This window comes from Pseudonaja textilis, chromosome 2, assembly GCF_049901715.1.
Source record: "Pseudonaja textilis isolate UNSWEBS1 chromosome 2, rPseTex1.2, whole genome shotgun sequence".
NCBI lineage: Eukaryota > Metazoa > Chordata > Lepidosauria > Squamata > Elapidae > Pseudonaja > Pseudonaja textilis.
Genome location: NC_141991.1, coordinates 95,151,385 through 95,167,283, shown reverse-complemented (window position 1 = coordinate 95,167,283; position 15,899 = coordinate 95,151,385). Strand labels below are relative to the sequence as shown.

The 15,899-nt window shown below is 35.3% G+C and overlaps 1 protein-coding gene across 2 annotated transcripts in view; it reads left to right on the top strand.

Moving 5' to 3' along the window:
* The window catches only part of GABRG2 (gamma-aminobutyric acid type A receptor subunit gamma2), a 76,176-nt gene that overhangs the window by 32,725 nt on the left and 27,552 nt on the right, over window positions 1-15,899 (top strand). For both annotated transcript variants that reach the window (XM_026696094.2, XM_087924569.1), the window contains exons 5-6: window positions 1,859-1,941; window positions 3,155-3,292. In XM_026696094.2, the coding sequence (XP_026551879.2) occupies window positions 1,859-1,941; window positions 3,155-3,292 (221 nt within the window). The remainder of the gene's footprint in view (window positions 1-1,858; window positions 1,942-3,154; window positions 3,293-15,899) is intronic.

The following is a 15,899-nucleotide window of genomic DNA, read 5'->3' as shown; positions in this document are numbered from 1 at the left end:
CCTAAAAGATTTATAAGAAGTAAATACAGGAATACAGTTTAACATAGCTGTTACAATGTGTTGTGGCCCCAATTCCCGAGCCTATGCTGTCAGAGGAAGAAGACCTGGACGATGAGGAGGAGGAACTGGGAATGCCTTTCTCCCCTGGCAATGCCTTCCTCCTTGATAATGCCTCAGGTTTTATCAGACAACCAAGAGGAACAGCCTGAGATTAATCAGGAGGAAGGCATATCGGAGCAGCCCCTGACAGGGAGTAAAGAGGAAGAGTGTTGGCTTCATCGTAAGCAGCATCATAGGGAGAAACGTGAGCAGCAATGTAGGAGGCATGGGAGGGTCAGAGAGTGAGCTGAGTTATTGAGCCACACCCCACAGGGGATAAAAGTGGGTGTGTTTTCAGCTGGAACTTTGTACGGGACAAAATTTAATCTTACTTCAGATTTTCTTCATGAATGATTTTTGTGGACTGCCTTGTAATTTTCTGTGAGTAGATTTTTATTTGTTATCAGTTCAGACTTGGCTCAATGACTCAGCTCACTCTCTGACCCTCCCACGCCTCCTATGTTGCTGCTCACATTTCTCACTACAACGCTGCTTAGGATCAAGCCAACACTCTTCCTCTTTACTCCCTGTCAGGGGCTGCTCCGATATGCCTTTCTCCTGATTAATCTCAGGATCTTGGAATACCAAGGATATTATCAGTTCCAAAGAATTAACTCTGTGAAGTCTGAGCCAGCTTGCCTGCCTGTGTTTGTGTGAGTTGGTATTCTTTCATCTTTTGGGAAAGAAGAAAAGTGAGACAGAACACAATGTTGTGCAGTAATTATTCAGTTGATTCTTGCCTAGAAATAAGTTGATTATCATGACCTTCATGATATTTCCTTGGAAGCCCACTATAAGAACCACGTTTGCCATGTTAGCTCTGAAAGATAGCCAATTTAACAGTAAGTTTCAAAAGTCATGGAGATGAAGAAGACAAGCATGATTTATACACCTAAAGAGCCTAGATAGGCAGGACATGTTCCTGCTGGTGAACAGTTCATAGTAAAATCCCAATTGTGACTGTGCAGAAGTTATTACACTGAGTTAAAAAGTCTTTACTCTCAAGTAAATATATAGAAGCCTTCATCCATTATGGAATAACAAAGATAGTACAAGAAAGAATGATAGGTGCACCATATAGTAATCAAAATATATTAAAAGGAACATTGGAAGGAAGGAATGATAATGGAGGAATTAATGTTATTCATGGTTTAATTCTTTTGTACTGAAATTGTGTAGTGAAATGGTTAGAATATAAGAATATGGACGATTACTTGCAAAAAAAATCATATAAAATGTATACACAGTATGTATGATGCATATATATGTATCACATAACAATTTTTTAAAAAGTATATGGCACTGATGAGGTTACCTGTTTAGGTAATGAAATCTCTGTAAGCAAACAACCAAGCTCAGAGGGCACCAAGGATTCCACAGTTCAGCCCTGAGTTACATACATTCTCTTTTATTAAAAATTGCATATATTAAGACAAGTTGTATTAAGAGAACTGCATACAAAAATGCATATGGATTTTCAAGCTTCTTTTTACCCATTCTCAAACTAATATAAAAATAAAGTTGGGACAAATTTCTGATCCAGATGATTCAGAATTATAGAAAATGAAGGTGAAGAAGTAGTCTACAAAGAACAAAGACTGTAAGAATATTTTATGTACTCAAGGAACACTTCTCAGGGTTTTAGCAGAGAAAAAGTATTGTGCATGAACACATATTGACTATTGTCATAGTTACAGTAAGGATTGGTAGGCTGAGAATAATACAAATAGAAATAACATCTGCCTTTGTTTATTTTCAGACTGACAATAGATGCAGAGTGTCAATTACAGTTACACAATTTCCCAATGGATGAACACTCTTGTCCCCTAGCATTTTCAAGCTGTAAGTAGTCAACAATGAGATTATCCTTATGAAAGAGGAAAATAGTAATAATAATAAAAACAAAAAGCTTAATATCACAATAATCAGATAAAGCTGACAATGTAATACATAGTATGTTTTTGTGTCAATGTATAACAACAATCAATAATAAAATTACTGTTCAGATGAACACACATTATCCATTGCTCATGATTTTTATGAAAAATTTAGGGCATTTTTCTATAAGTCACTAGAATGTTTCCAAACAATAGCTATATAATTAAATAAATATGAGACTACCAAGTACTGTTGAACTCCAACTAAGGAGAAACATTGCTGCCAAAAAATAAGCTAATTCAAATCTCACATGTTTATAAATTCATCACATCTGTCCCAACCTTCCTTTAAGCTCAGGAATAGTTAAATAGAGTTAACTTTACCATTCAATGGATTGAATGGAATGAAGAGATTGTCTCAAATGACAGAGGTTTATGTAGCCATTGCCCTCCATTCTCTAAACTCATCTGCTTTCTCCAAACATGATTAATGCTAAAGGTTTCGTATGCCTTTTGTTCAAAAGTAAAATGTCTTAAGCAAGGCTTGGGTTCCTCCTATTTTACTGCCATGTATGTCAGCGAAGTGAATTGAACAGGGGTAATGACTCATTAAAATTCACAGCTAACTGGGGAATGGCATCTAGAAATCCTCACTGCCAAATCCATTGGAGGGTCCACAGCACATAATATCTGCAGAATAAAGCATACACAAGTGCACATTTTATGTTTTTTGTTATTTAATTTAATAGTGGTTCTCTCAGATATCTAGCAGAGAAATTCATCTTTACAGAAGAGCATGAACATTAGCGTACATATTCCTGGTAAAATCCTTCACTTTTAAAAAGCCATTATGAGGGTTGGGGATGAGTAGTGAATGAAGTTTCCTTTAAGAAAAAAGAATGTTTTCAATTTGATATATTGGAAACTGTCAGACATTTGACATAGTCATGCTTTTTCCATAATGGTTTGTAACTGTAAAATCCTTTTCTGAAGTTTTTGTTGCTTTGGGTTTTAGATGAATTCAATAAGTATTGTGTGACAAAATGGCTGAAAGCTATACAAGCGCATCTGTAGTATCACTGAGATCCACACATAAATAGGAAAGTACTAGTTTGTAAATAAGGAAGCACAAACACATAAAAATATATTGATGTAATCCTGATTCCCTTGGTTTGAAGATGGCTACCCAAAGGAGGAAATAATCTATATGTGGAAACGCAGTTCAGTGGAAGTGGGGGATACAAGATCCTGGAGGCTCTATCAGTTCTCATTTATTGGACTTAGAAATACAACTGAAGTGGTTCCAACAAGATCAGGTAAGTGAAGTATATTTTCATCATATTTTCACCAATTTCATGAATAAAGATAAAGGAGTCCCTGCAGATTTTAATCTGCTAGTTGTTGATGATTATAGGGGGCTGACCTTATCTCCATCTCCATTGAGCCAGCCAGTGGCAGATTAAGGCTCACTGTTACCTTGCCACTGTAGTAATACCTAATTATCTACTTGTATTTGCATGCTTTTGAAATGCTATGTTCGCAGGAGTTAGGGAGAGACAGGAGCTCACCTTGTCGTGTGGAGCTTGGGTCTCAAATGTTGGCTGCCAGCTTTCCAGCCAACAAGCCCACTCAGGGGTGGGATTCAAATTTCTTAACAACCGGTTCTGTGGGTGTGGCTGAATTTGGGTGTGGTGGTGTTGGTGGTCATGTGACTGGGAAGGCAGGGTTTGTATGTAAATATTATAAATATTTATGTTTTTTTTTTTTAATTAAAAGGACAACTTTTACCCAAAATTAGTCAAAGCAGGCAGGTTGCTCACAGAATCACAGATTCATTTAGAGATCTATTTATCTGCAATTGACTATCTGAGTCTTTCACATAAAATTTGCTTGCAAGCAAACTCACAAAATTAATTCACAACACACCATGTATGTAAATACTGATTTTTTTATATCAAAAAGAGCAACTTTTAGCCAAAAGCAGGCAAAGCAGGCAGACAGATTGAATTGCTCATAGAATCACAGATTGATTTAGAGATCTTTCTATCTGCAATTGTCTACCTAAGTCTGCACTGAAAAGCTTCAGTCCTAAGGAAGGTTCGGCTCTGCTTTTAGATTAGCTAGAAAGCAAGAAATACAAGGATTTCTTGCTTTCTAGCTAATCTAAATCTCCTGGCAGAGCAGAACAGCTGATGATTGGGGGGAAAGGAAAAATAGCAGGTTACCAAACCAGGCAAGTTGGATGGCTCGCATGCCAGGTAAGGAGTGAGTGGAGCAATTTGCTGGTTCTCCGAACTGTGGACAATTGTGTGTGCGGAATTTACAAGAAATCATCAGCTGTGCCTCCTGGACAGCTGACAAGCACTGTGTTCAGGTGTGCAGCATTTGAAAATCCTCTTGTTTCCTGCTTTTTCAACCTCAGCTGTGCCACGCAAAGCAGCTGAGGAGAGAAAAGCAGGAAATAAAGGACAACCTAGAGCCCAGGCAGGCGGGTGGGCAAACACTGAACTGGTTCGGTGTCAGCTGCTCTTCACAGCTACAAGTTCTATAGACCGAACCGGTAGGATCCCACCCAAGCCCACTGAGTCACCATACTGCCCTGTTGTCATGAATAATCCAGATGAATAGTAGAGGAAATGTTATCATATTTGCAGTTCATAAGAAACTGGGTGGGGTGGCTAAATAGAACATAGAAAGAAAAACTAGTTTAAGCTTTATAAATTAGAGAAATTAGCTGAAAATAAACATGTGAAATTTAATATACACCAATGCAAAGTGTTTTCACTTAGGGAGAAAAATTTAAAGGAACAGGTACTTTTTTCGTGGGGGGTGGGAGAAAGGGCTGCCTTGATCAGATAATGAAATGTATTTGTGATACATATTTTGGAATAGTGGTTGGTTACAAACAATGTAATATTGCTGGGGGGGGAAGCAAATGCAATTTTACTGTGATTTCTGAATCCCGGAAAATAGTATTTCCACTTTATTTTGCTTTGGCCAGATTCCATATCAGTTATAGTGTCCAGCTCTGTGCACCACATTTTAAGAAAGACTTAAATAAACTGACCAATGAAGAGATGGGTAGCAAGAATGAACTAAGAAAATTTAGTTTAAGAAGGGCAGACTAAGGAAATTAGATAAATCCATGAGAAATGATTGCTGGGGAAAATGATATATTTCCAAAGAGTAGAATGGTTATCTCAAAAAGAAAGACCTGTTGTTCAAGAAATGGAGCAATGATTTTAAGTTACAGGATGTAAATTAACATTAAATGAAAGGTGTGAACCCAATGTGTGCATTTTTTTTCCAATTAGATATGTTAAAGCTAAAGATAGGCAGCCATTGATGCTTTAATTTGAATTCCTGGACTGAGCAAATATTTGGACTCATTTAGTGATCTCTTCCAATTCTGTAACTCTTTAATCTATATCTCCCAACCCAACCACTGGCAATATCAACCTTAGTCTTTATATTTTTAGTTTGAAGAGAAATGTTCATTTCGATTAACATATTCAGAAAATGCTTTGTAATAGGGAGCCTGCTTCTAATCTTATTCATCCAAACATTTATGGAAGATCATTTCTAGCTTGAAATTTTGGCCCTTAAAAATAGAAATAACATTCCAAGATAAACATACTACACAGATGATGTTTACCTTGCCTTGTAAATTATGGCTGATAATAAAATAAATGATGGGCAACCCAAAGGCTGAGGACATAATTATTTTTTGATGAGATTTACGGGGAGAGAGAGCAATCATGCAAAATGAATAAGGCCTCAGCACTTGATATTATAATTTCCATTCTTTAGTTTCTAAGAAAGGATTTGTTTCGTTTTATGGTATTAAACCTGTAAAAGGAATTTAAAATGAAATTGGAGTAAAATACAATAATTTGATATATGGATAAGTGAAGTAAGATAAAATTATATTTCAGTATCACCCTTACAGTATACCCCTATCAGTCCCACATAAGCCAATCTCAATCAAACCATTTTACTCAAGTACTGTGCTATATTAAATGTTGTTTTCAAATTCTGGCTGCACATAAGTTATTGAGAGTTTTGCAGCGATAGTTCAGCACCAGAAAAATAAACACAGACGGCTGATGCTTCATTTAACATCTTTATAAACATAAGTAGATTTTATAAACCAACTGTAGATTTCTCCAACATGGAGCAAACTCAAACAGAAACACATTGCAAGTTCAGAGAAGAACTCCAGTCTTCAGCAAGCAAGCAAGTTTCATCTTCAATAGACAGACTCAGAACTCAACATAGTTGCAGAGTTGCAGAGCTTAATATAGCTTCATGCTTATGCTACTTTTAGTTTCAGTTTCCAGCCTAAGCTACTTCTAGTTTCAGTTTCCAAACTGTTCTCATTGGCTGATTTAGTTGCTATGCGTATTCATTGGCTGACTTTGTTACCAAGCTCTATTCCAGTTCATGAATGTACTGACATAAGTTATATTGTTTTAATATGGCTCCCAGTGGGTCATTCATATGAACCAAGGTACCTGTCTCTTACCTTCTTATGCAAACAACAATCAAATAGTGTGTGAGCCAAGTTTTCTACCTCTGTTGCTTCGCAAATGCAGATACATCCATTTTATGGTATAGAATGGAATTGCCCATATATGACCATTGTTTCAAGCTGTTCGAAATCTACTTAAAGATTTAGACTACTGCTTTCATGGACTTTTCACTTCAAAATTACCATCAGTGTTTGGCAGTTATGGCCTGGAAAGGCATTGGGAGATCCAAGAATGGTATTGAGGTCACAAATTGCTTCACTTGCTTGAATGACTCTGTCATAGAAAATATGGAAAACAGCAGGCAAAAGTATAAATTCTAAGCATGAATTCAAAAGTTTTAATTTAGGATAAATAATCTGCATTCTGAATATGGTTGTTTCTTTAGTAATATGAGGAAGTGAACACATGAACATGATTTATTGGAGTCTGTCATCACAAAATGGTATTTTTATCCCATTTCACGATAGAAAATTATTCAAGGACTCCTCTTGGGATTCAATGCCATGACTCCTTTTCTAATACACTTCTGGAGTGGCTTGTGCTTGGATTGCAGCAATAAATAGAGCAATCACTTACTAAATGATGATTGATTTTCTCTGTAGGGTAGATAAGAGGTCTTATAGTTACATCTTTCCATTTTACCTTGCACTGTATGATCTTTAGTATGCACATGTAATAGACTCTGAAATGACAAAAGGTTAGCAGTTCAGAAGGGTTAGCTCAATACTTTATCTGAGAAAAAAAAAACACCAGTTAAAAAATCCAGTTGGTGACTCATGTATTCATCAAATTATCGTTTTTTATGTGCCATAGATTCCTTATTTTGGAAAGCACATTTCAAAAATAGAGTAGGAAGAGTAGGATTCATGCTTTTATACACTTGATCTTGAAACATATTATGGTATCAGAACAATGTTTGAACTTGGAAAGCATTTTTTTTTAAATCTATTTCAGTAATGATGATAGGAATAGGGAGGAGGAGGAGGAGGAGGGGGAGGAGGAGGAGGAGGAGGAAGAGGAGTTCAACCAACTTCTTGGAAGCAACAAGCTTGAACATGTGCTCTGTATCCCAGAATTGTGATACTTGCAGTATTTTTGGAGAGAGAGAGGAGTATGTGGAAATTTGCAAATCCATCATCAGATTAATCCCTTAAAGGCAGCCTTGCCAACCAATAAATTATCCATGGTCATATTCTGGATAAAGAAGGGATGGTTGCAACCAAGTGTAAGACTTTAATTAGTATTAGTACTTCTGAAATATTTCATTCCAGAATAAACATAGCTTTAATTAGCCTAGGAAGAGGGTGAAATCATTGTATTTAGGGAAGCAATTATAGAAAGTGTGTGTTTGATAAAAAATAGCAAAGTCTAATTTGAAGACCTTCTGCCCTCAATGAAGGCATATTACCTTCGCAACCTTCTTTATAGAGGAAGGATTAGTAAATTCAGACATTGGTTAATTATATCCCACAGTTTAGAATATGAATATGAAAAAGAGACAAACAAAAGCCTTAACTTGTTTTCTCAAGTTGGTAATTATAATGTGCAAGCAATATTTGGTCCAGACCCATATTTTAAAAATATATTATTTTAGTTTTTAGAACTGCAGAGAAATTTCTCCTCCTTTTTTTGTTCAGTGATTTGTTTTATTGAGTTGTTTCACAGATGTTTAAAACCCTTTATTTAACACCTTTCTAGGAGAACAACCACCACAAAAAGAATGAAAATCAAAAATGTGGATTTTATACCCAGGTTCAACTACACAATCTGGGGGTGCTCTTCCACAAAATGGAAGACAAAGGTTGCAATTGTGGTGTTAGTGAAAGATATAAAAGGATTCCTTGGATAAAGTATCTTATTTCTGGCTCAGTTTAAGAGTTTATTTGGAGTGAAAAAATCACAACAAGAGAGGTGTATTCTATCTCAAAGTCTTGTTTTTTCTCATGAAAAAAAACATGGATATTTTGGAAGAAATAGTTTAAATTTTAATTCTTTTGTTTCCTTCCCACACAACTATCAGTTCACATTAGCCTTGTGTGGCCGTCCAGAGGGACCACTAATCTAATTGCAACCCACAGTAATAGTCTGATATTGTTGATGTAATTGAAAGATTATATTTGTTATGAATGCAAAAATGCACACAGTCCAGTTCTACTTAAAGTGATAAATGTATGTATTGTGTTTTTACACAAATAGCAACTCGCATTACCTAAGATTGTTATCAGCAATAATTTAGTATGTTTTCCAAAATAATGTAGTCATATTCATTTTTGTCATCTAGGGAAATATTGCAGATTTCAGGAGCAGTTTGGCCTTTGATCTTTCTGTGAAGATTTCTACTTGCATTTTACCATAGGATAAATTCACAACCCTCCATATAAAGTAGGTAAAGAAGCAACCAGAAATTGGAGACTTCCTCCTATGATCAAGAAGAACCCAAAGAGTTACAAGTAGTTTATTAACATATTTCGAACTCCCATCAGGCTTCATTTTGTCAGAATGTTCAAAATTATTCCAGTTTAGTGAGATTGATTTTTCATGGTTAGTGAAATTTTCATGGTTTATCTCTGAAATGCTGCAATTTTCAGTAATAGCTCTAATCCTCTCTAAATGTCAACACTTGCTGATTCATGGATTAAATTCTTATCTATGTCTTTATCAGAGGCCATTTGCCACTGTCTCAGAAAGGCTAACTGAAAAAGCTTTATTCTATATATAATTTCTCCATGTGCCAAAGTTTCTTTCTAGACCATATCAGATTTATTTGTTTACCTCCTGAATCTGTTGGTTCAGCTCCCTTGGTATGGGATCCACATCCTGACTGGCTGAGGCTACCTGGTGGATGACCTGTGTTGGGTGTATGCATCCTTGAGACCAGGGGCATTCTACCATCCCGTAAAGAGAAAATGATCTGACTCTTCTTAAAGCAGAATGCTGCTTAAAGTCTATTCCTAGACTTGATCAGTGATCAATTTTAATTTAAAATTAAATATTTTTGTTTGTATTTACCAAATCTGAGCAAACTTGTGGTAGCACACAAAGAATCATCTACAATAGGGGTCCACAACCACTAGGCCATGGACAGGTACAATCTGTGGCCTGTTAGGAATTGGGCTGCACAGTTGGAAGTGAGCAGCCGGCTTGCAAAATGGCATACACACAAGATTTAGGTTGCACGTTCCTCACTCCCTTCCCCAAGTCCATGAAAAACTTGTCTTCCACAAAACTGGACCTGGGTGCCAAGAAGGTTGGGACAACTGATCTACAAAGAACAATAATTATTATAAATGGAATACAATGTAACAAAAACAAAATATCTAGAGGAGTAAACATCCACAGTAAATCACCTATAAACAAATAGTACTAGAAATTAAAAGCTACAATATAATGCAGCTACAGTCACTTGATAATGCTAACAACAGCACTTCAACAGCTACATATTTTAGACTGAGGGTGACATTTATACAAGAAACATACACTGGATATTTGAATATTCAGAGTAGTTACAAAAGGGAATACATTTGCACTTTACTTCACTTCTAAGGGAGGAAATAGTATAGGACTTTTCCTGGCAAAAGCTGGTATTTTCTGTAAGGACACAAAGAAATAACATGGAAATTAGAAATTGGGCAAGAGAGAAATGTGTACCTTGCTGGAACTGATAAAAGAATCTACTTCACTGCAAGATTGCATTTTAGTAAGAATTAATTCTAATGTGTAACTAGATATACTTTATGCTGTTAGGAAAAATGTGTGGTGGAAATTAGAGATGTATATAATAATAGTAGTAGTAGTAACAACAACAACAAAACGTAAAGGAGTCCCTGCAGATTTTAATCCACTAGTCAGTTCTGATTATAGGGGATGGTGCTTATCTCTATTTCAAGGCCATTGAGCCAAAGCTGTCTAAAGATATTTTCATGGTCATGTGGACAGCATGACATCACAGAGCGCTGTTACCTTCCCATTGAATGGGAATACCTATTTATCTACTCATCTTTGCATGTTTTCGAACTGCTAGGTTAGCAGGAGCTGGGACAGGAGCATAGTCTATCACTTGACCCTCAGGTCTCGAACCTAGGCTGCCAGCTTTCTAGCCAACAAGCCCATTATCTTAACCTTTGAGCCACCATGCCATTCTAATAACAATAACAGTGTGAGATCATAGCTGCTAGTTCTTTAGCTGATATTGGCCTTCATATGCATTGATTTTTTTTCTCCAAGAACCTAGGATATTGTAATTTGTATATTGTAATTGTGCAGATCCTTTTTTAATTGTCAAATAGAAATTTTGTCAAGGCATACATTTTCTAAATACTGTCCACATTTTTTTTTAGGATGGTACATAGTGTGCTGACAGCCATGGTTAATTTATGTTGGAATATTTCAAATTTAATTTTCAGATCTTAATACTTTGTGGTCTTTTGAAATTCTTTTTCTTCTATTCAATTATCCTCTGATATTGCCATAACAGTTATTCACAGTTTCTTCTTTTCAATCACATGTTGTGTTTTGAGCAAAGACTTTATCACTTTATATTCAGAAATCTCACAACGTTTTAGCTTGCTCATTTTTTTTACTATTGTTTCAACTATATTTAACTGTAAACCACTCAAAGTCTTTTAGACAGTGAGATGTTTAGACTGGATTTGGTACTCTTTCCCATCTATCAAACCTTCCCCAAGGACCCAGGATAGGCAGATATTGCTGTTTCAGGATGTTAAAGGTACTATCAGAGGATACTTTCCAAGAAAAGTTACCTTTTGCAATTGACCGATGATGATTTTGCCAGTGCTGATGCTCTTCAAGTGGTGCTGCACATATTTGGGGATTGCGCCCAAAGTGCATATTGATATTGGTACTATCTTTGCTTTGCTTTGCCACAGTCATTATACTTCTTTGTAGGTCTTTGTATTTTGTGATTTTTCTCTAGTCCTTTCTCTTCTGTTCTGCTATCTCCAGATACTGCAACATCCACTATCCAGATTTTTTTTTTTGTCTTTCTTATCGACAATGGTTAATCTGGATGTTATGGAGCAGGTGTTTATGTATTTGAATTCTAAAGTCACAGTGCATTTTAGCTACTTCATTTTCTATTACTTTGTCTATCTTGGGTTCTTGCTTGGGGGAAAATGGTAATTCTTACAGATATTCCAGTGTAATATCCTGTACTTCAGTCTCCAGTAGCCAGACATTTTATTTTATTTTATCAACAATTGTTGAGTCTGAGATGTTATGTGACAGGTGCATCTATTTCATCAGCTATATATTCATATATAAAGTTAAGCAGGTTATAGTTGATTAGTTTTTGGCTTGGCATGATGCCTGAGTTGAAGTATTATGACTTGTTAAACCAACCATTGTTTTAAAAAAAGTCTGGCTTAGTATTCTGCTATGCTCTATGCACTATTCAGCATTGAAAAGGTCATGTTGTATCTACTTGCAATACAGCTATTAGAGGTATGAAACTTTTCAAAAAAGCAAGACTTGGCAGCTCTAATTCAGCATCATATTTAATTCTTCACAGTGCACAAACATACATACAGATGAACACAGATGTTTGCATTTCTAGATTCTCCCCAGGGACATAGCTAAAGTGTTCATCAGAAGAGACTTCATTAGTTCAGAGTTAGATGCTAAAGTGCTATTATGCAAAGGAATAATTTGTAAATTATATGAACACTTGACCAGGTAAGTTGATAAATAATGTTTCAAATTTAACTTCATTGAAGAAGCAGTGTGAATAGAAATTTGAAAACAACAAGTGCAGTCTGGGTGTTAGAAATAAAATTTTGATACTAAAGGGATAACATAATGAAGTCATTTACATTGTCAGGCTTTTTCTAGTCACACCAGATTAAAAATGGTTTGAAATATTCACTGTTGACAGAAAGGTGACTCATTTTACATACCCCCCCCCCCGAAAAAAAAGGACTGGGTTGTTCTATTTGAATTATGATAAAATGGTTTCCAGCAAAGTTGAATGCAACAATCTACCTGGCTTGAGATACTGCTTTTAGATATGTTAAATGTTTCTATTGATTGCACTGCAAACTTATCTCAGTTGAATATTTAAAAAAAATTAGCCTTCCTGTCATGATAAAATATTGTAAGTCTGTATCATAGATAAAGACTACATTCTTGATGGGAAAGCTAATAAATTAACGAATGAAAATGTAATATCTATAACCTAAATGCATTTCTGTCTAAGCTGTTTAGTCCTAAATTCTTTTTAAAAGAAAACTTACAATAAGTCATATATTAAGAATAATTTATATTAAGATGAAAATTAAAAATATCTCAGCATTCTTAGTTTTGGTTGAACTAAGAATCAGGTACTATTAATAATTAATGACATATTTTTTTTTGAAAATTTCATTGTCTCAGAATCTATGCACTTTACACTGAAATAGCAACTAAATCTAATTATTGGTTTTCATTAAACTGCTGCCGTTTCACTTACAAAGTATGCTCTGATTTCATCATTGAAGCTTGCAATTGGAGAAAGTCATAGCAACATATTGTGATGGATAATCATGACCAAAAAGAGATTATAAACCTAGTTTATAATATTGTTATGGAAACAATATTCAATCTCTCCAGCAAAAAAGGCACATGCATCCTATGCTGAAATAAAATTTCCTAAAGTAACTTTAATGCATTGTATTATGCTTTTATGCTATTGTATGTCATGCAAAGTCACTTTTTGTGAGCTAGATACCTATTTAATATGATTGATAAATATGAATGCTAAATATGCAAGTACGGGTTCAGATTTAGAATCCCTGCAGAACATAATTAACAAACTATAATGTAATTATTTCAGAGCATTGTTTACTGAATTTGGTTTCTTGGAGAATTGTACTTGATCCAGGCACCTAGCAATAGACAAACAGCAACTACTGTATGACTGCACCTACTGTATCCAAATATTATTGTGGAAAAGTGATTGTTTGGTAATGTCCACCTTTCACTTTCCTTCTTTCAGAAGCATGTTGTTACCTTAGTTACTGGACTTAAATATTAGAATCTGGTAGTGAAATATTTGAAGTATGTTAAATTAAGATTCAGGAAAGAAGAAGCACCTTTTCTGCTAAATTCTTGTCTAAATACACATGGATTCAGCGATAACTTGGACAGTTAGTTTACATTTGTTCAGATGTACAGAGAAAGAGGCCTGCCCAATCAGCACTCAGTTCCAAATGGAACTTTGTTCTTCCTACCTCCTCTGCTATAGAGGAGGTGGGTTATTGTTAACGACACTTTTTTTTCTTACAATAATAAACAGAAGGGATGTTTCTAGGGCATTCTGATGAAGAGGTACTGCTCAAACATTAAAAAAACACAAGGGGAAATATATTCATAAAATAAAAAGACATTGGCTACATCTTCCATAATAAACAATGATGCTTCCAAGGTGGTTATTGCTCAGTGAATTCCTTATGCAATGCACAGTAACTGAAGGTGCTGCCTTCTCAACTTAAGGTTGTTATGTTGCATTTTGGTAACCCACTTAGCTAATTTGCAAGGGCCTTGTCTCCCATCTCAACTGTTTCAAGAAATTTTAATTGAGGGCTGGGTGAAGAAGAAGCAGTATAATTGGATGCTCAAGTCACCCAGCAGCCCAGAACACACTCTGGTTAAATCAAGGTTCTTTTGTTGTTGTTGTTGTTTTGGTTTGAGTGGGTAACATTCGAAGAAAAGGTAGCTAAAATAACTATAACACTTTTAAATGTTGTTACCAGCTGCAATAATATACATGAATGCATGAAACAGTATGCTCTAAAAATCTATTGTCAAACAAATTTGAGCACCTGAAAGATTGAGATTGCCAGTGACTCTAAATTACTAAGGCATAAGTGTTCTTTTTGGTCTCTCTTTTCCTCTAAAAAAACAAACAAACAAATGAAAGATAAAAATAACTTTGAGCTGAACTTCAGCCTTGATGACTATATCAGCACAGCCATGCAGTTTTCCAAACAATTGTAATATTATTAACTATTAATGCGGTATATCAATATTCCACATACCTTAATTGCATTCTCTTTGGGGTGGATTGTAGTGTGCGAAGGTCAGAATAGGAGTGTGAATTAGCAGGAAGAAGAAACTTAAGGCACGAAATAAGGCAAAAGAAAAGAGGAAGCAGAGCTAAAATAATGTATCCAGCACCCTTCACTATAGCTCTCCATATCTTTCTATTGCCAATGTTGCTTTTACCATGTCATATACCATTTCAAGATGCTTGCAGCATGGAAGTCTCCTTTATGAGTTTTTTTTCTCCCCAATTTCTGGATTCTCTGATGCTCTTCCATTCAGTGCTAACTAGATCCAAACTTACTTAGCTTTTGAGTGCAGACAGGATACAGTGTTAACTTTCATTATAGAATGATGTATTATAATGTTCTGTAGAACAGATTGCTTTGTTTAAGAGTTTAATTTTTAGGCTTTGCTTGCTATATAATAGATATTCCTTACAATGAGTAATTTGTGGATTCATTTGTGGATCCATTTGTGGATTGCGGATTGGTTTTCCTTGCTTTAATTAAACAAATTATTTGAGGGATATATTGCTTTTTCCCAGACATGATAAAACATATTTTTATCATTTCACACACTGAATACTACTATGTAAAATGGGATGAAAAGGATTTAAATATTTGTTGAGCAGTATTCAATCCTGACAGGGAGGAAAGATAAAGTGTGGGACAAATCTAATCATTGCATAACCATAAAAGTGTCAGAACTGACCCTCCCCCAGTTTCTTGGAACTTCATCTAATTGTTCCCAGAGAAGAGCTGCCAGACAGGGGAGATTCCTATATTATAGCAGAACATAATAATTAGCTTGAAGTCTATGCATGTGACTCTGGTTGTTCACACTTGATAGTATTTAAGGTGAAGCAAATAGTTAAAATCAAATGAAAACTGGAAGGGAGAGAGAGAGGAAATCATTCAAAAGTTATTGATTAGAAAAGGAGCATTTATTGATTTTAAAAAAGCATTAAAAAGTATCCTAGAGAAAAATGGTTCCATTTTTCCAATTCAAAGTATTTTTATTTGATGCTTCCAATTTTGACAAGTTATGACCATTCAGACAGCAAAAGAAACTGACGATCAATTGATAGCTAGCTAGCTAGCTAGCTAGCTAGCTAGCTAGATAGATTCTTTTGCTATCTGAATGGTCATAATGTGTACACACATACACTCATAGATCAAGATCCAGAAAAATATGAGACTATGATAATTCCCCCAAACTTAACAATGGGCTTCCCCCAATCCTTCTCCAGTACATCTGTTTGTGATTCTAAGTTTTCTAGAAGAAACTTCCTTATTTTAAGCATCTAATTCTTTTCAGTGAAAATGCCAAGGACTGGATGTGAACTTACATTGTG